The sequence below is a fragment of the Heterodontus francisci genome, chromosome 11 (genome assembly GCF_036365525.1).
Source record: "Heterodontus francisci isolate sHetFra1 chromosome 11, sHetFra1.hap1, whole genome shotgun sequence".
In the NCBI taxonomy this organism is placed as follows: Eukaryota; Metazoa; Chordata; class Chondrichthyes; order Heterodontiformes; family Heterodontidae; genus Heterodontus; species Heterodontus francisci.
In genome coordinates this window covers 66,038,451-66,061,346 of record NC_090381.1, presented here as the reverse complement: position 1 = coordinate 66,061,346, position 22,896 = coordinate 66,038,451, and the positions used below count along the sequence as shown (strand labels likewise).

Sequence of the window (22,896 nt, the reverse complement as noted above, 5' to 3'; positions counted from 1 at the left end):
AGGTGTCAAAAACCAGAGCACATTGGGGGATTAGAGGGGAGATTTGGAAACATTGGGCTGAATTTTACAGACCCTCCAACATCAGGGGTTGTGGCGGGGTGGTGGGGGGCGGAAAATGCCTCCGGGAGAGGGCTGCCATGCACCCTAACGCCAGGAGGGCCCGGCCCGATATTGCTGGTGGTGGCGAGGCTGCTCCCCTGGCCGCTTGGCGACGAGACCACAATTTAAATATTTAAATTAATTAAAATCTATAAATTTAGGATATTTACATTCCCACCGTCTGTCCCATTGCAATCTTCATGCCACTGGCCAGCAATCCCGCACCTTCAGATCCCCGTCCGTGGAACCGAGGCGGAACACTGATGGGAGGGGGTGGAGGTAAGTTTCTTTTTTTTTAAATTCATTCATGGGATGTGGGTAGCCTTTATTGCCCATCCCTAATTGTCCTTGAAAAGGTGGTGGTGAGCTGCATTCTTCAACTGCTGCAGTCCATGTGAGGTAGGTACACTCACAGCGGTGTTAGAAAGGGAGTTCCAGGATTTTGACCCAGCGACGGTGAAGGAATGGCGATGTAGTTCCAAGTCAGGATGGTGTGTGAATTGGAGGGCAACTTGCAGGTGGTGGTGTTCCCATGCATTTGCTGTCCTAGTCCTTCTAGTTGGTAGAGGTCATGGGTTTGGAAGGTGCTGTCTAAGGAGTGTTCGTGAATTGCTGCAGTGTATCTTGTAGATGGTACACACTGCTGCCACTGTGCGTCGGTGGTGAAGGGAGTGAATGTTTGTAGATGGTGTGCCAATCAAGTGGGCTGCTTTGTCCTGGATGGTGTTGAGTTTCTTGAGTGTTGTTGGAGCTGCACCCATCCAGGCAAATGGACGGTATTCCATCACACTCCTGACTTGTGCCTTGTAGATAGTGGACAGGCTTCTGGGAGTCAGAAGTTGAGTTACTCGCCACAGAATTCCCAGCCTCTGACCTGCTCTTGTAGCCATGGTATTTATATAGCTACTCCAGTTCAGTTTCTGGTCAATGGTAACCTCTAGGCTGTTGATAGTGGAGGATTCAGTGATGGTAATGCCATTGAATGTCAAGGGGAGATGGTTAGATTCTCTTGTTGGAGATGGTCATTGCCTGGTACTTCTGTGGCACGAATGTTACTTGCCAATTATCAGCCCAAGCCTAGATATTGTCCAGGTCTTGCTATTTTTACACGGACTGCTTCAGTATCTGAGGAGTCGCGAATGGTGCTGAATATTGTGCAATCATCAGCGAACATCCCTAATTCTAACCTTATGATTGAAGAAAGGTCATTGATAAAGCAGCTGAAGATGGGTAGGCCTAGGACACTACCCTGAGGAACTCCTGCAGCGCTGTCCTGGAGCTGAGATGATTAATCTCCAACAACCACAACCATCTTCCTTTGCGATAGGTGTGACTCCAACCAGCGGAGAGTTTTCCCCTGATTCCCACTGACTTCAGTTTTGCTAGGGCTCCTTGACGCCATAATCGGTCAAATGATGCCTTGATGTCATCCCCTACACCAATGTACTCCATCCACTCTCACCTCACCTCTTGAGTTCAGCTCTTTTGTCCATGTTTGACCCAAGGCTGTAATGAGCTGAGTGGCCCTGGTGGAACCCAAACTGGGCGTCACTCAGCAGGTTATTGCTAAGGAAGTGCCACTTGATAGCACTGTCGATGACACCTTCCATCACTTTACTGATGATTGAGAGTAGGCTGATGGGACGGTAATTGGCTGGGTTGGACTTGTCCTGCTTTTTGTGTACAGGACATATCTGTGTAATTTTCCACATTGCAGGGTAGATGCCAGTGTTGTAGCTGTACTGGAACAGCTTGGCTAGAGGCACGGCAAGTTCTGGAGCACAGGTCTTCAGTACTATTGCCAGAATATTGTCAGGGCCCATAGCCTTTGCAGTGTCCAGTGCCTTCAGTCATTTCTTGATATCACGTGGAGTGAATCAAATTGGCTGAACTCCGGCATCTGCGATACTGGGGACCTCAGGAGGAGGCCGAGATGGAGCATCAACTCGGCACTTCTGCCTGAAGATTGTTGCAAATGCTTCTGCCTTATCTTTTGCACTGATGTGCTGGGCTCTCCCATCATTGAGAATGGGGATTTGTGGAGCCACCTCCTCCAGTTAGTTGTTTATTTGTCCACCACCATTCACGGGTGGATTTGGCAGGACTGCAGGGCAGAGCTTAGATCTGATCCATTGGTTATGGGATTGCTTAGCTCTGTCTACTGTAGTCCTGTGTTGTAAGGTTGACACCTCATTTTGAGGTATGCCTGGTGCTGCTCCTGGCATGCCCTCCTGCACTCTTCATTGAACCAGGGTTGGTCTCCTGGCTTGATGGTAATGGTAGAGTGGGAAATATGCCGGGCCATGAGGTTACAGATTGTGGTTGAGTACAATTCTGCTGCTGCTGCTTATAGCCCACAGCGCCTCATGGATGCCCAGTTTTGCATTGCTGGATCTGTTCGAAATCTGTCCCATTTAGCACAGTGGTAGTGCCACACAACACGATGGACGGTATCCTCAATGTGAAGGCGGGACTTCTTCTCCACAAGGGCTGTGAGGTGGTCACTCCTACCAATATTGGCATGGACAGATGCATCTGCAGCAGGGAGATTGGTGAGGACAAGGTCAAGTACGTTTTTTCTTAACCACCTGCTATATACCCAGTCTAGCAGCTATGTCCTTTAGGGCTCGGCCAGTAGTGGTGCTGCCGAGCCACTCTTGGTGATGGATATTGAATTCCCCCACCCAGAGTACATTCTATGCCCTTGCCACCCTCAGTGCTTCCTCCAAGTGGTGCTCAACATGGAAGAGTACTGATTCATCAGCTGAGGGAGGTAATCAGCAGGAGGATTCCTTGCCCATGTTTGACCTAATGCCATGAGACTTCATGAGATCCAGAGTTGATGTTGAGGACTCCCTCCCGACTGTATACCACTGTGCTGCCACCTCTGCTGGGTCTGTCCTGCCCGTGGGACAGGACGTACCTGGGGATGGTGATGGCAGTGTCTGGGACATTGTCTGTAAGGTATGATTCCATGAGTATGACTATATCAGGCTGTTGCTTGAGTAGTCTGTGGGACAGCTCTCCCAACTTTGGAACAAGATGTTAGTGAGGAGGACTTTGCAGGGTCGACAGGGCTGGGTTTGCTGTTTCCAGTGCCTCGGTCGATACCGGGTGGTGCATCCGGTTTCATTGACTTCATAGCGGTTAGATACAACTGAGTGGCTTGCTCAGCCAAGTCAAAGGGCATTTAAGAGTTAACCACATTGCTGTGGGTCTGGACAAGGTAAGGACAGCAGATTTCCTTCCCTCAAGGACATTAGTGAACCAGATGGGTTCTTACAACAATTGACAATGGTTTCATGGGCATCATTAGACTAACTTTTAATTCCAGATTTATAAATTGAATCCAAATTCCACCTTATGCTGTGGTGGGATTTGAACCCATGTCCCCAGAGAAATACCCTGGCTCTCTGGGTTATTAGTCCAGTGACAATACCACTCTGCCACCACCTCCCCAGTGGGCAGTGGAGGGAGCGGGGTCAAAGTAATATCATTGGTGTTGGGGATGGTGGGAAGGGTTATAGTTTAAAGTTTAAGCACTTTGTGGGGGGGAGATCAGGTGGACAAGGTAAGTTTTTTTGGGGGGGAGAGGGCTAGTAATTAATTATTTGGTCATGGGGGGGTGGTGAGTGAGGGGCAAAGTAAATGTTTTTAATTAAATGTCTCTTTAACTTTTTGAATTCAACGGTTGGGCTCAAAGCCCTTTAAAAATGGCATCAGTGACCAGCATTGTTTTCGCCTGCCGCCGATTTCGATTGCGGGAGTATAAATTGCAGACCATTTTTTGACCCAGATGGTGGTAGGGAACTGGAACTCACTGCCTGAGGACGTGGTAGCAACAGAAACTCTCACCACATTTACAAAGTACTTGGATTTCTGCTTGAAGAACTGTGTCTTGCAGGACTACGGACCAAGTACAGGTAGGTGGGATTAGGTTGGTTAGTTCTTTGTCGACCAGCATGGACACAATGGGCCGAATGGCCTCCTTCTTTGTCACACATTTTCTAGGATTCTATAAAAAACCAACTAAAAGTATACATCAATAAAATAGTGGGCTGCATTTTACAAGCTCGCCACTGATCTCCGCAGCGAGCTTCAAAGATAGCAGCCGGTATGCACGGGCTTTACTCCACGGAGCTGCCGCGATATTAAACGTGGCACCTCATTTACATGGTCGGGATGGACCGTTTCCCTCCCCCCGATGACTGTGCAGGTGCCGACGCCATTTTTAAAAGGCTTTCAGCCCTTCAATTTAATTTACATTTTTAAAGAAACACGAGTGTAAAAAAATTAAAGCTATCTCGACCCTCTCCCACCCTCCCAACGACCATCAAATTTATTACTTGTCCTCTACTCCCCAAAAAGAACTTGCCCTGTGTTCCTGACCATCCCCCCACAAATTTCATAAACTCTGAACTTTACCCCTTTCCACCATCCCCTCGACCAATCAAAAACATTTGACCCCGGTCCCCACCACACCAACCATCCTCCCCACCCACCCCCCACCCCCGGCCCTGGAAACATACCTGCTGCCTCTCCACCAGTATTCCACCTTGGATCTCCAAATGGAAATCCGAAGGCGCGGGAGTGCCGGCTGCCACCAGGATGGCACCAGGACAGATGGCGGGAGCGGGTAAGTATTTAATTAATTACTTTAAATACATTTACATATTTAAATTTGATGCCGCCACTGAGCAGTGAGGGTGGGGGCCACTAGGCCTCGCTGCCGCCGGCAATATGGGGCTGGATCTTCCTGGTGTTGAGGCATGTGTCAGGCCTCTCCTGGAGGCATTTTCCAGGCCCCCCAGCCATGACCCCCGACATCGGGGGGTCGGTAAAATCAAACCTAATTTCTCCACACATTTCTCTGCGGGTCGTGGTGAGGGGGCCAGTAAAATGCTGCAGGGAGAGGCTTGCCACGACCCGTGACATCGAGAAGGGCCTGGCACATATTACCGGCAGCGGGACCTCGGTGTGGACCCCCACCGCACGGCGGCAGCACCACAATTAGCATAAGGTAAAGAGTATTTACCTTTGCTGATTGTGCAGCCCGCCGCCTCTCCACTGACACTTCCAGATTTTTGACTGAATGGGCAGCTGTCATGTACCATCAGGTTCATGCTTTGAAAGACTGGCGGGTCCTCAGAGGCAGAAGCTGTCGCCAGTGAAGGTAAGTTCTGTTATTCAGGGGTCTCACTCTGCATTATGGAAGGGAGGAGGGATATTCAAGGGTCTAACTCTGCATTCCTAAAGGGAGGAGGGAGGGGGGATATTCAGGGGTCTAACTCTGCATTCCTAAAGGCAGGAGGGAGGGGGAATATTCAGGGGTCTAACTCTGCATTCTGGAAGGGAGGGGGGATATTCAGGGGTCTAACTCTGCATCCCTAAAGGGAGGAGGGAGGGGGAATATTCAGGGATCTAACATTGCATCCCTAAAGGGAAGAGGGAGGGGGGATATTCAGGGATCCAACTCTGCATTCTAAATGGAGGAGGGAGGGGGAATATGCAGGGATCTAACTCTGCATTCCTAAGGGGAGGAGAGAGGGTGGGGATACACAGGGTTCTCACTCTGCATTCTGGAAGGGGGGATGAATACACAGGGTCCTCACTCTGCATTCTGGAAGGAAGGAGGGGATACACAGGGTCCTCACTCTGCATTCTGGAAGGGAGGAGAGGGGATACACAAGGGTCTCACTCTGCATTCTGGAAGGGAGGAGGGAGGGGGGATACACAGCGGTGTCACTCTGCGTTCTGAAAGGGAGGGGGGTCTGGGATTACTGGAGGAAAAGCTGTGCTGGCATGAAGGGAGGTACTATGTACCATCCCTCCGTTAACAGTGTAGGCTCTGTGTTTGTGAGAGGGCAATGGCGCACTAGGCACCCTGTGTGTGGGGAGAGTGCCAGAAAGGGCAGGAGCATTAAAGTTATATAGATGGTGGGGGCTATCGATTCAACTGGTAGGATCTTGATGTGGTCATGCTGTGCCACTCTGAGTGTTGTCCAAGATGGGCAATGCCATGGCACACCACATAGTTGATCCAGGAAAGCAGCTGATGTACCCGTCAACACCAATCCATGCCCTGTTAAGAACCTTTGAATACATGCAGGGTTCAACTTTATTTATCACAAGAAAATAGGTAAAATCAACAGGCAGGTGCGATCCACATAGAGGCCCCCAGTAGTGAGCAGCAGCCCCCAAGGGGAGATCGCCATTACATTTGCCATGCATCTAGAGGCACCACATGACATGCCATCGGATGTCAGAGCACCAGTGTCAGAGGCGATTGTGCATGTGGAGAGGGTGGTGACACGTCTCTGTGCCCTGCTCAAGGATGATCTGCAGTCCATGGGCTCCGGTGGACATCCCATGCCTTTGTTCCTCATAGTAGCAGCGGTTCTCACGCCTGACGCCTCTGCACCTTTTTAGGGGCCCACCAGAGACCTTTGTGGGGTCACACAGTCAGCAGTGCATCGCTTCATCAGGGAGGTCACCAATGCCCTGCACCGGAGGGCCAGTGAGTATGTCCGCTTCAGGACGGACGCTCACAGCCAGGCCCAGAGGGCCATTGGTTCTGACACCATTGCCAGAGAACCATAGGTTGTAATGTTCATAGACTGCACTCATGTGCCCATCAGGCCTACTGCCAGGCTACCACCTGCAGACGTCACCATTAAAGGAGCCCTCTCAATCCAGGTGAAGCTGGTATGTGATCACCACAGATGCTCGCTTCAAATGTGTGACAGCTTCTCGGGAGCTGCCATGACACTTGGGTCTTGCGTCAGACCCAGCTGCCACCGTTGTTCAGTGAACTGGCTCAGATGGAGGGGTGGATTCTTGGAGATAAGGGCTATCCTTTGCAGACATGGCTCCCGACACCAGTGAGAGACCCCACCATTGCTGCAGAGGAGAGATACAATGCCAGCCACTGAGCTACATAAGCCACCATTGAGCAGGAGATCAGCATGCTGAAAGAGTGCCTCCAATGCCTGGATGGATAGGATGATGCCCTGTACTATGGGCTGAAAAGGCCAGCTCCTTTCTTTGTTGCTCTGCACAACTATGCACCCAATTGGGGCCACGACTGGCATGATGAGGAGAGACTTCAACAGGGTTCCTCCTCGGACTATGAGGAAACTGAGCACTTACAACATGAAAGACGCATGGGAGGGCAGATGGCACCCAGGATCTCCACACAGCTAGGGATGTACGGAAGTGGCTTATCAGCCAAAGGCTCTCTGCTCCATAGGAACTGACATGAGCTCGACAAGCCACACATCACCCTCGCTGACCTGCTGTGCACCAGTCCACATCTGCAGCATGCCTGTGTAAACCATTAGAGGCAGCAGCTGACTGAGCCAATGTCCATGTTACTGCATCCGTGGAGACGCTCATGAGTAATGGTGGCATGGCAATGCTGTTATTGCATATGTTGGCTCTCCTGAAAGGTCAACGGTGCAAAGGGATGTGACATTGGCGCTACATGCTGGCACACATCATTTACACAGAGAAAAGGATACACATGTTGGTGAAGAACATTTAGTGAAAGGCGTATTTACATTGTTGTGACACCCATGCATTCCCATTTGTGTCAGTGTGTTCTCTGTAAATCTCTGTATTACGTTTTATGGTATATTTAAGTCTCACGACATGGAATGTGCAAAATTAAGATTATTCTTAATAAAATTCAGCCACAATGTTAGAGAAACAAAGGGGACTGCAGGGATATAAAGCAGGAGGATAAACTGCCAAGTTAGCCAGGAGCATGCATGCAGGGATATGAAAATGTAGGTAAGGATTTTGATGTGAGCTCAATGACGCCTGGGTTGCTGGTGGGGCTTTGAGAGAATGGGGGTGATGGCAGTATGAAAATTTATGCAGTTGAGGATACAGGCTGAAGCATTTTGAACAAATTGAAGTTTGTAATGGGTTAAGGCATGAAAGCCAGCTGAGAGAGCTTTGGAGAAGTCAGTCTTTACAGATCATTTGGAGTTTCAGTGGTGGGAAGTGGGGAGGGGTGGGGGTTGGAAAGAGACATGGATAAAGAGAGGCAATGTCATAGAGGTGGATTAGCAGTCTTGGTAATGGGGCAGTTGTGAGACAGGAAGCCCACAACTGGGTCAAGCAGTACGCAAAGGTTCCATTTGTCCTGACTCAGCCTGAGGTGGCAGCTGGGAGGCTGATATAGCCAAGACCAAAAGCATATGGTTACAGGTAGAAATATAAAAGAATTGCTTTGATTTTGCTGAACATTGAAGTGGAGGAAATTTTGGCTCATTGGCACACTGCTCATTGGGTTTTGATGTCAGACAGGCAGCTGGAGAACTAAGCAAGATATTTTGGATTGATGGAGGAAGCAGAAAGGTAGAATTGGGTATCACCACCATATATGTAAAAGCTGACCCCATGCTTTCATGATTTGACCAAGGGGTATCATGGTGAAAAGGGGAAGACCAAGAACTGACTTCAGAGGTACAACAGAGGTGATTATGCAGATAAAAGATAAACCATTAGGTGCAATGTATCTTTGCATTGCAACAGGTATGAAGGAATCAGGAGAGAGCAGTGCCTGAAAACTGGATGACAGAGAAGGATGTTATTACTTAATGGTATCTGACTTGAATGGTCATTCGTGTGCGAGTCCTGACAATGCCAGTGTTTTTTAAACTACTTGGGGCATCACAACTGAAACATAACTTCAGGTTTATCTGTAGTAAAATCCATGTGGTGTGATCTACATACTGTTCCTGATCTTAATGTATATGTGCAATGCAGGGGCACGGTGCAGCACTGCTACTAGAACTACAATTAAATTGGAGTTTACATATCCGAACTGTGGCAACAAAAGGAGCAACATGTGTTATATTATCATTGCACAAAACATGTGATTCTTAGTGTTACATTAGAAGTACATGCAACATTGGTCCACACTCCAATCTCTCCAACAAATACTGTACACATGCAAAAATCTTTGATTGAGAAGCATTTATGTTTGAAACTATTTGGCCTTTGTGAAGAACAATGCTGCACGGATTTATTAATCGATAACATTTATATACGGTTGCGACATAAATTAAGGAAAGACCAAATAAACCTGGTTTGTACCTGCAAAAAAGCAAATAATTTGAAGGCATGCATTAATGCTAATTAGGTATAACATGTCTTTAATATTTTAAGTCATACGACATCTGAGCTGATACCACGTTTAAAACACCTACATTTATGTCAACACAAATGTGAGCTTAAAAAAGATTGTTTCAATAATGTTTTGTGGTGGCAATTCTTTTTTAAATTGCTACAGTCAAGTACTCTGGAAGAATAAGAAGAATAATCTTTATGTATTCAAGTAAAAAATGATAAAATGTCAATAATAAACAATAAGACAAAAGGGCTGAAAAGGTGCTAAAAATCTGCACTTCAAAAATGCATTAAAAATGTACTTTAAGAGGGACGAAAAATTTAGATGCTCATTGTCATGCACATTGGAATGGCGGCAAAAAAATACCTTCATCTTCTGCGCCATCATTATCACCTAAATCATCAGCCTGTTTCTTTGCAAGGGGACCTAGGATTAAAAATGAAGAAAATAGAGGAAAAAAAGAGAATTCAAGAACATACATGACTTCAGAAAAGCTAAAAAATATTGCTTTAAAACATTTCTTGAAAAATTGAAATGTAAAATTGCATTTGTTTAAAAAAGCAACAGCACAAAATATCTAAAAATGTATAAAAAGATAAAAATCCTAAAACACATTTCATATTTAAGAAGTTTTAAATTACAGCATAAGCTTTTCAATTACTTTGTAAAGAAAGCAATATGCACCAATTCCAAAAAGAAACACTGTCTCAGTATACCCACCATTTCAAGAAAAGAGAAAAAAAGACTAAAACTCCTTTGTTGATAACTAAACTGATCAACCTGTTACACGGGTTGCAATATCAAAAGTGTCAAGTCCTTTTTACATTGATTAAATATTTTCCACAGATTTCATTCAGAAAATAGAGTATTTTGCTCTTGAATTGCTTTTTAAAGCAGATCACAAAATACAAAAAACTGCAAAAATTGCTGTTTCCAGAGATAAGAAATATGGGATACAATGTAAAGAAGGGTTTTCAAAGTCATCAATTTCAATGAATTCTGCTTTTGGTTGGTAAACATCATATATGAACTTGGGGAGGAATCTTTTTCAAAGTCATTATCCACATTTGGCATACCCTAAAACATTGTTTCCTCTACATTGTACTGCACCATAAACTTACACTGCAACAATTCTGATTTAACTTAGGAGTGAAATGATTGGAAAGGTTTATCTACTATAAAAATACAAGGAGGTAACAAATTAATTAAATAAGACCTGGTATTAATAAAGTGTCAACTAAAATTCTGAAAACATAATAATTTGTAGACCTTCTAGAGGTATGCAAAGTATCAGTATTTAAGTGAGATAAGAATATAATACCTAATTATATATCATATGAGTTAACTATCACAGTGACAGCAGCTGTCATTCTGGATTTTTAAATTTTGATGGCTCATTTAACAAGTAGCATACATTTTCAACTGTAAATCATAGATTTGTATCATAATGTAAACTGATTTTTAAAAATTTTATCCCTTTGTTTCAATAAGTACTTCCAGATGTTATCTACATAAAAAAAATTAAGTAGCAGAAAGTTGAAACTTATAGTGGAATCTCATTTCTTACTGTAGAAGAACACACATTTTGTACTATTTAGAGATATAAGAAAAACATTCATAAACTTTGAGCAGCCAAAGCAGGATAAAGTACTAGACACCACTAACAAGTATTCCAGTGTCATGCAGGCTCTAATGGGAACAATCACAGAGTGCCCAGATTTGCAGTACATTAATCTTACATAAAATCCTTTGAACAACAAAGAACTTAACTGCTCATGCTGGGTAAGTGTCAATGAGTTCTGCATGCATTCAAAAGTAGCACAATTAGGAGCAATGAACATGAATGGTAAGATCATACAATAAGCACAAATCTTAAAGACTCAGACCATGAATTTTATATTTTCTTCTTGACAAAGCTTATCACATATTTTTAATTTGCTGTGATTCTGGAATCTGAACTGTGACCATTACATGGTATCCATATAAAAATACAACATTTTTTCCTTTTGCCTCCTTTTTTTAAAATCAAAACAGTTTTGCAAAATTCATTTTAGTGTGCGTGAACCCTTAAAAGAATGATTAGCGTATCAAGTTCAAGACCCTAAACAAATATGATTGGATTTTGAAGTGCCATGTGCAGTGGCTCAAATGACCATTTTACCTGCTAACAATATTTTCTTCCAAATAAATAGTTTTCATATCTTTAACAATACAAAAATTAAAGCAATCAATATTCTTCACACAGCAAATAAAGAAAACATTTCCTGCTCATGATTTTAAATGAGGGAAATGATGAAAAATGCCTAAAACTATGGGAAGACTTGTTGGAAAATACTTTGGGTGCTACCACTTGTCTGAACTTTGTATTCAGTATACAACAAGGTAACGAGCCTGACTATCACTTTTTCTAAAGGACTCTAAGAAGTATGATTGAGAGTTCTGGCAGTTTCATCTTATTTCCAAGTATTCAAGATTCTGTAGTGCAAAATCAAAATCTGATAGCCTCAGCTCTGCAATGAGTTGGTTGAAAGTTAATAAGGAAATATTTCCTAAAGTGCAGTAATTGGCAAGGGGGCGCAAATTGCATTGTCTGAAAATGGCTCGGGCTTTCCCGCACTGTCTTGAATTTAAAATCACAGTTGACTTCCTGAAGGAATACTTAGTGCCATCAATACATGTAAAATTGAAAGTTCAATCTTCATAAACAACAAAACTCAATATTTTTGTATAAGTATTCAAGAAATCAAAGTTTGAGTACTGTATTTAAAATAATTTTCAGCTTGACTTACTCAGCAGTCATATTAAGATGCATTTACAATGTATACAGTCCTACCAATCCACATTAGAACAGGTATCACATTTATTAGGTTCCTACCCTGCCTCATTTTGTAAGTTATTTACCCCTTTCAATCTCTAGTTATGTTACTACTAACAATTATCACCATCTCAGCAATATATCTGACACTCAACTGTCTGAATGTTAATAGCCCTCCGGCGTCAGGGGTCGTGGTGGGGGGGGCCCGGAAAATTCTTCCGCATTTTACCGGTGGCGTTGAGACCTCGTTGCAGCGAGCGGTGGGGCCTTCATTTCATATGCAAATGATATTAAAATTAAAACATAATTACTTACTTGGTGGCAACAAATGTCCCATGCCGATGTTCCGGCCATTGGCCGGAACTCCCGTGCCTTCGGAACGCCGTTCTGAGTTCGGAAGCGTGACACTGGTGGGGAGGGGGAGGAGTGAAATTTTCAGGGCGGGCGGGGTGTAATGGCAGAATCCTATGCGATTGGTGGGGGGGGGGGTTGCTGGGAAGGGGTTGAAAGGTAAAGTGGTGAAAGGTCAGGGTCGGAATTTAATCTTTAATATTTTTGTCTGGAAATGGCTATTCAGATATAGCGATTTCATTGAAGGGTAGGAGAAGGGATTTGCACTGATAATAAAGCTTAAACTTTAATGTTTTAACACCTGTCCCTTTAAAAATGTTAATTAAAATGAAGGCCTTGTAGCCCTTTAAAAATGGCGCTGGTGCCCAGAGTGGAGCTGGACACCATTGCCGGGGATGGAGCGGCTGCCACCTCTACGTCATCAGGGACGGCAGCTCCGTCCCCTCCATTTAAATGAGCCCCCGTGTGAAGTATCGCAGAGGCTCTGCGACGATGGATCCTTGCGGTCAGACTGAGATCAGAGCGCGCCGCCACAATTGGCGGCGCACTCATAAAATTCAGCCCAATATCTGTTGCACTGAATGCTACACAGACTTCACTACATCTCTTGCAGGGGTGCTTTGGACAGAATTACTGGATGGCTCCTGAACACATCCCCAAAGTTCAACAACATTAAAGAGGGTGGGAAAAAGAAGCACTCCATTCCTATTAGATAAATGAAAACACTGCCATCCACATTTTTAGACTGCCCAATATGGTAGATGCAACTGCAAAAGAGCACATTTTCAACTCACCCATAAATATACTTGCATCAAACCTAGAAAAAGAGGGTTTTTTTACATTCATCCAAGGGACATAGGTATTACTGGCAAGGCCAGGATTTATTGCCCGTCCCTAATTGCCCTCGAGAAGGTGGTGATGAGCCACCTTACTGAACTGCTGTAGTCCATATGATGTTGGTATACCACAGTGCTGTTAGGGAGGGAGTTCTAGGATTTTGACCCAGCAGCAGTAAAGGAACGGCAATATATATGGAATAAAAACTGGAAATGCTCAACAGATCTGCCAGCATCTGTGGAGAGAGAAACAGAGTTAACTTTTCAGGTCTGTGACCTTTAACTCTGCTTCTCTCTCCACAGATGCTGCCAGAGCAGCTGAGTTCTAGCATTTTCTGTTTTTATTTCAGGTTTTCTGCATCTTCAGTATTTTGCTTTTATTTTAGGCAATATATATGGACTGCTTTATTACTCGAGGAGTTGCAAATGGAACTGAACACTGTGTAATCATCAGCGAACATCCCCACTTCTGACCTTATGATGGAGGGAAGGCCATTGATGAAGCAGCTGAAGATGGTTGGACCTAGGATACTGCCCTGAGGAACCCATGAAGCAATATCCTGGGGAAGAGATGATTGGCCACCAACAACCAAAGCCATCTTCCTTTGTGTGACTCCCACCCCCTGACTCCCAATGACTTTGATTTTACTACAGCTCCTGGACTCCACCTAGAAGGACAAGGGCAACAGGCTTATGGGAACACCACCTGCAAGTTCCCCTCCAAGTCAACAGCACCCTGACTTGGAAATATATTGCCATTGCTTCACTGTTGCTGGTCAAAATCCTGGAACTCCCTCTGTAACAGCAAAATCAAATGCTCCCTTGATATCAAGTGCAGTCATACTTGCCTCACCTCTGGAATTCAGCTCTTTTGTCCATGATTGGACCAAGGCTGTAATGAGGTCTGGAGCTGAATTGTCCTGGTAGAACCCAAACTTAACATCAGTGAGCAGGTTATTGGTGAGTAAGAGTCACTTAATAGCACTGTTGACAACATCTTCCATCACTTTGCTGATGATGGGCAGTGGACTGATGGAGCAGTAATTGGCCGGATTGGATCTGTCCTGCTTTTTCTGGACAGGCCATGCCTAGGCAATCTTCCACTTTGCCCATCCCTAATTGCCCTTGAGAAGGTGGTGGTGAGCCACTTTCTTGAACCACTGCAGACCTTGTGGTGTTGGTACACCCATAGTGCTGTTAGGGAGGAAGTTCCAGAATTTTTACCCAGCGAAAGAGAAGGAATGGCGATATATTTCCAAGTCAGGATGATGTGTGACTGGGAGGGGAACTTGCAGGTGCTGGTGTTCCCATGCAACTGCTGCCCTGTCCTTCTAGATGGTAGAGGTCGCGGGTTTGGTAGATGCTGTCGAAAGAGGCGTGGTGAGTTTCTGCGGTGCATTTTGGTACAAACTTTCCACAGATGCTGCCAGACCTGCTGAGTGAATCCAGCATTTCTTGTTTTTGTTTCAGATTTCCAGCATCCGCAGTATTTTGCTTTTATATAATTGGCCGTATCGGTAACTGGGTAAAACATTTAAATATATGTTGTGACCAGTGGAGTAGTGGAATTAGAGAAAGATAGTGCATTCCTCCATCCTCGGTCGTAATACAGTCACCACCTGGCTTTCTGGAATATAATATGGTAGAGAGGATGATTGCCTAAAGGTGAAGGGTGGAAACTATGAAATATTTTTCAGACAGAAAACTAAAATCCTAGCAACCGTTGTGGAAAATGGCACAAAGCGAGTGTAAATCGTTGGGGTATGATTACCCTCCGATGTTCTCTGAGTCTAAATCATATGACTAGTGGAAGAAGGAAATGGATATGTGGACACAGGTTAGTCCCCACCAAAGAGAAAACAAGATATGGCCTTGGCATTTTCACTTGCTACAAGAAGTATAATCGGAAGTAAAGTATTTTGTGAGCTGGATGTCCATCAGTTGGATAAGGATGAAGGTTTAGTTAGACTTTCTAGTAGACTTCTTGGATGAAATCTACAAGAAAGATGATCTGTTAAATGCCTATGAGGTATGGCCAAAATTGATAGATTTCAGAAAAAGGTGGTCATTCCATGGAAGAATATATCATGGACTTTAACAAGTTGTGTAAAAGATTGACTAAATTCAATTTGGGGATCCTGGGATAGGTACTAGCTTTTAAATTACTGGATTGTATTAAGGGGTCTCATATGGACAGGCTACTGGTTCTAACTGGTGTTTGGTTCTCGGAGAAGGGGACCCTGTTGGATCAGAATGTCTGCTGCCTTTAAAAAAATCCTGGGGAAACATGTCATTTCCTTCAGCCTTTGTAGAACAAATGAGACATTCTGCGGTGACACAAAGAATAGCAGACTCAAGAATTGCCAAATTTCGAAATAGTCCAAATACCAGGGACGGTGTCAATTCAACGGAAGGAGGATGAAAATGCCTTCAGTAGATCTGACTATTCCAGCAGAAGGAACTGCAACAAAAATAATGGCCGAATGAATCCCAGGAATGCCCAAGGAACAGTTAATAGCTGCTTCAGGTGTGACTCAAAGTACCATTATGCGATGAACTGCCCAAAGTGGAGAGGCAGGGTCCTCAAAATGACAGGACACAGATAATTCTGAGGCAGAAAATAAAGATAATGATGAATCTGAACCAATTGTACTAGTCACAAGGAATTTTAGACAAAAACAAGAAATGCTGGAATCACTCAGCAGGTCTGGCAGCATCTGTGGAAAGAGAAGCAGAGTTAACGTTTCGGGTCAGTGACCCTTCTTCGGAACTGACAAATATTAGAAAAGTCACAGATTATAAACAAGTGAGGTGGGGGTGGGGCAAGAGATAACAAAGGAGAAGGTGCAGATTGGACCAGGCCACATAGCTGACCAAAAGGTCACGGAGCAAAGGCAAACAATATGTTGATCGTGTGTTGAAAGACAAAGCATTAGTACAAATTAGGTGTGAATACACTGAATATTGAACAGCAGCAAGTGCAAACCTGAAGAAAAACAACCTGAAAAAAACAAGGAATTTTAGTCCTGTGATGAATGTGTTAGTCACAGACTCTTGTGCAGGACTAGATAGTGCTTATACTTCAACAATGTGTGGGCCAGATTGGTTAAAATATTATCTTGATTTGCTAAGTAGTGAGGATCAATGCAAGGTTAAGGAACATAAAAATACTACTTGCTTTAAGCTTGGTGATGACAACAGTTTGGGGTCACTAAAGAGAAATGTAATTCCATGTAAAATAGCTGGAGTAAGCCATTTTGTAGGTACTGATGTAGTCTGTAGTGAGATACCTATGCTTTAGAGTAAATCTTCGATGAAAAAGGCACAAATGAAACTTGACATTGTGCATGTTAAGGCAATTATTTCTGGGAAGTCAGTTGATCTGTAGTTTACCCAGTCAGGACATTTTTGTATCCCCTTCACAAAACTTAATGTTTCACATTAGAGCGTAGATTTCACATTAGATAAGTATTGATCACACAAGTGATAAAAATTGTTTTGAAGGTGCTTCTATATTTTTTGTTAAGTATTTTAGTTGGGGATTCATATTTAAATTGTGGAAATGGATTCATTGGAAGGCTGAAGATTTTATAAATCTTTGTTTTGTTGTTAACAGTTCACTGAAAGGATACTGAGATGTTGTTTGAAAAGAACCTTTGCTGGAAATCATGTGCTTTAAGCTCAATAAACAACAGAAACCTTGGTGACCTGGAGAAGATGTTTACAGAGAAGCCACAGTTCAAGGTTTATGGAGGTCAGGAGGTTGACTTTCTGTTTGGGGGTTGGATATTGTTTTCAGTTCAGTTGGGGTGTGAACTGTTCTGAAGACAGTTGGTGTTTTGCCTGCCAAGGAAAAAGAAACCACCCAGCTCACCTCTTTCTCTACCTCTTTGAAGAAACCATGCAAAGATCCAATGTGGGAGAGCTAAAATCCCTGGTGCTGTATCTCTCCTGTGAAGCTGTTAAAACCTACCAGATTAATTCTCAACACTGCCTGAAAAGAACTGCTTTAGATAAGATCCCAGTGACCCCTCACCATATACCCAGACACAAGACCAAAAGGGACAACTCACTTCCTTCCATATCTTCTCTTCTTCAAGAATTAGCAAGTATTTAGCCAAAGTACTTCTTTGTCTTTTTTTTGCAACAGACTTCTGCAGAGAGAATTTCTGTATTTTTTCAGTGTTTGTGTGTATCGGGAATTTAAAAAAGGGAAGTTTCACATTTCAATCTGTGTGTTAATGTTTTGTTTCATTACTGGATAGGTCTTTTTTGATAATAAACTGATAATTTTGTTGTTTATTAAAGAAACCTGGTTGGTGTATTTTATTCTGGGATAAAGTGTAGAGTTTATATTTGACCACATCGGTAACTGGGTAAACATTTAAATATATATTGTGACCTATGGGGAAGTGGAACAAGAAAAGATAGTGCACTCCTCCCACCTCGGTTGTAACAGAATCAGAAAGAAAAAATTGCAAATTGCCCTTGTTATATAAACAATTTGCTCACCCTACTTGTCAAAGGTTAAAAATTCTGCTAAAAGCTGCAGGTGTAGTTGAAGAAGAGTAGATGAGGCTAATAGAAGAGATTAGTGAGCAGTGTGAAATCTGTAAAAAGTATTGAAGGAACCCTCCAAGTCCTATGGTAAGCCTTCTAATGGCATGTGACTTTAACAAGGTAGTTGCCATGGATCTAAAGATATGGGACAAAGACAGAAATATTTTCAGCCGACATTTTATAGACCTGCAACAAGAATTAGTCTGTCTACAATAATACATAGTAAGGACAAAAGGGTTATTATAGACAAAATCATGAAGAAATGGATAGGGACTGGACTTAGGGCACCAGGGAAGTTTCTGACTGATATTGGACAGGAATCTGCCAATGACAAGTTCAGAGCATGTGTGAAAATATGATCATTATGGTCATGAATTCCACAGCTAAAAGTTCTTTCAGAATGGACATTGTGAAAGGAATCATACAGTGATCGACGAAATGCTGCATAAAATTTTAGCTGATCCAGCTGATAACCTCCCTGGCATAGGTGATTCATGCAAAGAATTCACTACAGATGGTTGGAGGATATAGTCCCTATCAATTAGTTTATGGACAAAATCTCAAATTGCCTTCTGCTCTGTACAAAAGTCCTCCAGCTCGAGAAGGTACTACAGTTAGTTCCATTTTTCTGCATATTTGAATGCTTTACATGCAGGGAGACAGGCTTTCATCAAGGCTGAGGTCTCAGAGAAAATACAGAGAGCACTGAGAGGGTCATGGGGAATGGAAAGGCCCTGGTAAGGTAACAGGTTGTGATGTAAGACAGTACTTATCAAACATGGCAATCAAACTGTTTAGATTTATCCTTCACGATTAATTACAAAATCTCAGATGCTGAGCAGCTGATAGAAGTAAATGAGGCACCTTGTACCACAAATGTTCACATGCTTTGTGATGAGGGTTCTGAGGACAGAATGTGATAGATCAAGGGCTGGATAGTAGTAATGTGAGTGATCATGACACACATGACAGAGCTATCAAATCCACAAACCAATTACCCAAAGTGGGTACTTTGATGACAAATATTCTCGAGAGATCTAATTAATGCAGGGATACAACAATTGTGGGACATGCAAGAAAAGCTACTGGCAAGTTCAAATATTGGTTGAATGTTCCGAATAATGGCCAAGAAATGAGGTCCATGGACTGGCAAAATTAGGTGACGAGTGGAAAGCAAGAAAGCACAGTGCAACTAGTGATAGTGACTGGGATTTTCTGTGGGCTCCTGAGGCGGGGTCGGAGGCGGGGGTGGCACAGAGTATCGCGACAGGTGGCAGGAGGAGCAGAGGGCGCATCGCCAAGCGATCTTCCCAGTGCAGGATAGGCTGACAACGGTCTTCCTGCCCAGAGGCCAATTAAGGCTCTTAAGTAGCCTATTAATGGCCAAATAAGGGGCTGTCCTCACCGCCACTAGGATCTTACCAGCAGCAGGATGTGCCTCCGCCACATGGCGCAGACACATTGTAACACGTGGTGCCCTCCCTGGGGATCCCTCCTTCATGGGCAATTTGTGGCCCACGGAGGGCCCCCCCCAAGTGAGCCATTTTACCCCCGGGACACCCCTCCCCAGGACTGCACCATCACCCCCCTCGCCAGAGCCTTCCAGACTGACCACGGCAACCCCGCCTCACCTACCTGAGGTCCGGGGTTTCAGTGCTGGGCCTGGGTTCAAGACCTTTGCAGTACCGGCAGTGGTCACCATTCCCATGTTCCCAGTGGCGCTGCTGATACTGCTGAGCTGCTGGCCCTCTGACTGGCTGGCAGCTGTGGAGGCGGGACCCGTCTTTGGGGGCGGGGGGGGGGGGGGGAGGGGGGTCTCTCGTTAATTGGCACTTAGTGTCTGAACGATGGATTGGCATCGACAAGAGAAGGCCCGCTCCTGCCCTTGCTGCCGACCATACTCCCAACCGTCCCCCACGAACACCTTTGATTGGCCGGCAGCTCTCCAAGGGTAGGACTTCCAGCAACGGGTTCCTAAATCCTATGGAAGGCCTGCCACTGTCCACTTAAGTGCCTGATTGGCAATAAATTCGGTGGGCCTACTGGAAAAGAGGCGATGGGGGGATCTCGGCATCTGTTTCCCCCGACGTCGAGATCCCCCACTGCCAGCATAAAGGTGGCTCATTATAATAAGTAGGGCGGCCTCAACTACCCTCCCCTCACCCCCCGCAATCACATGGCGGGGGTGGCCTTGGCAATGCCATCAATGGCGTCACCTGTTTCCGCACAGGCGCTGGCACCATTTTTAAAGGGCTGCCAGGCCTGTGTTGACCGTGTTCTCCCCCCTCCCACAATTGCAACAAAATATATAGTTTGACCCACCCACATCAACTACACCAGAAAAGCCCAGATACCCCTTTTCGATCCCAACTGCACTAAGTGCAGAGTTGACCCCTTCACCCCCCACCCCTCCCAACTGCACTGCAAATGCAGAGTTTCCTCCCTTCCTCACTTTGGTGTCACCAGCTTTCCCTGGACGGGAAAGTGAAGGTGTGGGAGTGCCGCACGTCACTTGGAAGATCAGGAACTGCCAGTAAGATTAACTGTATTTATATAGGTGATTTGAATCCTGAAATCTCCCCCCTCCCCCTCACCCCCGGAGCAGCGGATGTGCCGCCATGGAGCTTCCGCCGGGAAGATTGGGCCCAGCATTCCCGGCATCGGGTTCCATGGTGGGCCACTACTACTGCAATCCACTGGCCATAGAGCCCAATGTCGAGAGCTCAACAAAATCCAGCCCTTAGTGTGTATTCTAGGCCACCAAACGGTGGGGATGAGCTAAAGGTGAAGATTTGCAGATAGTTTCAAAGAGCTGTGGAAGAACAATCATGTTGGTGATTTTAACTATCCCAAGATAAACTGGAATAAAGAGAAATGCAAGTGATCAAAGTGGAAAATGCTTTTTAGAATGTATCCAGGACTGCTTCCTAGATCAGTATATTTATTGTCCAAAAAAGAAAGAAGCATTGACTGATTTAGTACTGGAAAATTAACTGGGACAAATAATGGTTTCAAGACTAGGAAAACAACTGAGAAAAAGTGACCACAATATATTTAGATTCCATACAAGAACAGAAAAGGATATTGAAGAATTAAAGACAACGGTGCTAGACTGGAAAAAGGGGAAGTTCAGTAAGATATAAGGAATCTGGCTCAAATTAACTGGGCATAAACATTACCTTAAGAGGAGCAGAGATCTTTTAGATCCAGATTCTGTCCCAAATGATACTTCTCCATAACCCATCCAACATCACCCGATTTCAAATGTGTTCTTGAAGAGATACAGTAACTAAAAATATTTAGAATGGAGACTTCACAAATTAAGGCTATGAATAAATTTTGGATTAAGACAGATTAAGCCCAAAAAATTCTTGGGAAGGTGCAACATATGTTGAGGTCAGTTAGACGTATTATAAAGCAACTCAAAAAGTTAAATCTCGACTGAGCACTGAGTTGGAACCTCACTCAGAATAGACAAGCATTCCTGGAATTAAAAATGGAAACAGTAAGATCAGCACATTAGTGTCAGCTGTGACTCAGTTGTTAGGACTTTCGCCTGGGTCACGAGGTTCTGAGTTCAAGTCCCACTCCAGGGCTTGAGCATAAAAAAATCAAGGCTGATGCAGTACAGTACTGAGAAAGTTCTGCAACATCGGAGATACCGTCTTTCGGATGAGGCGTTAAACCAAAACCCCATCTGCCTGTTTGGGTGGATGTAAAAGATCCCATTGCACTGTTTCAAAGAAGAGCAGGGGAGTTATCCCCAGTTTCTTCACCAATATTTATTCCTCAATCAACACTAAAAAACAGATTATTTGGTTATTATTGCATTGCTGTTTATGGGAGTTTGTTGTAAGCAAATTGGCTGCCACATTTCCTACATTACAACAGTGACTAAACCTCAAAAGTACTTCATTGGCTGTAAAGCATTTTGAGATGTCAGACAGACGTGAAAAGCACTATATAAATGCAAGCTTTTTTTCTTTCCATTCAGGATGCTCTTCCAAAACTGGAGGATAGAGGGGGGCCTCATGTTGATTTTTGTCAGAAAACACAGGCATGCTGACTGAGTTCTCAAAGGGTTGATTTTCAGTGTTTCACATTGGCATTTGGAATGTGTGCATAACTGATATGGAGAAGGATATTCTTTATAATACTATAAAATCTGTTGATAAACTATATGACTAAGGCAAACAGACTGACACCATGCAAAGGTGCCTGTACAAATTAAATGGATGATCTAAGAAATGGCAAATTGATTTTACTGTGGATAAATGTGAATTGGTCGACATTGTATTATTAAATATAAAACCCATATTATGAATATAGCCATTAACAACACTGGAAAAAGATAAATGGATTGAGTGTAATTATTCACCATTCGCTAAAACTACTACTTACATCAACTACACTTTTCAGCATTTCAAAGATCTGTACCATGCCACCTGTAAGTGTTCTTTTGTCCTCTGAAAACAAGTAGCGTTCTATAAGCTCTTCTTGATAATTTTGCATTTTAATTCCCAGAAGTTTTGAACCATTAAAGTCCTTTTCAAGGTGGATTGCCTAAAACTGCTTGCAATGGTTCAAGTTACTCTCACCATTGAGTTATGTAAGGTTCCAAAATCTTACTTCGACTCATGATTAACAAGTTCAATTGTTGAATGGTTTTCTCTTGTTCTGCACTTTTATACATTAAGCGATCAATATTACTAATGCAGACAAAGTGAATCAGTTTTAGAATGCACCATGTGATTTTTATGACCATCTGTAGTCAGATATTGTTTTTATTATTACTGCAGATAGTTACTAAGTTGGTAAAGAATAGAAACAGATCATCATGCATGTAATAAATTTAAGTAATAAGGGCATCTCAAAACAAACTAAATCTCTGTTCTGTGAACTGTAGCTGTTCTTTTTTCAAAATGCTGAGTTTCTTGATTTATTTCTATTCACAATAAGAACATTCTTTTTCTTTTCCATCCAAAGCAGTTCTGCGGCTTTAACATTTTGAACAAAATTATTAACTGAATTCCTAGAAAAGAGTAGAATAGTATCACAGGTGTTATGAAAGTTCTTTCATTTTTTGTTAAATATTT

The 22,896-nt window shown here is 43.7% G+C and overlaps 1 protein-coding gene across 1 annotated transcript in view; it reads right to left on the bottom strand.

Moving 5' to 3' along the window:
* The window catches only part of LOC137375034 (neuroligin-1-like), a 280,017-nt gene that overhangs the window by 5,466 nt on the left and 251,655 nt on the right, over window positions 1-22,896 (bottom strand). Inside the window, exon 4 of the mRNA XM_068041657.1 lies at window positions 9,605-9,664. Coding sequence (XP_067897758.1) covers window positions 9,605-9,664 — 60 coding nt within the window. The remainder of the gene's footprint in view (window positions 1-9,604; window positions 9,665-22,896) is intronic.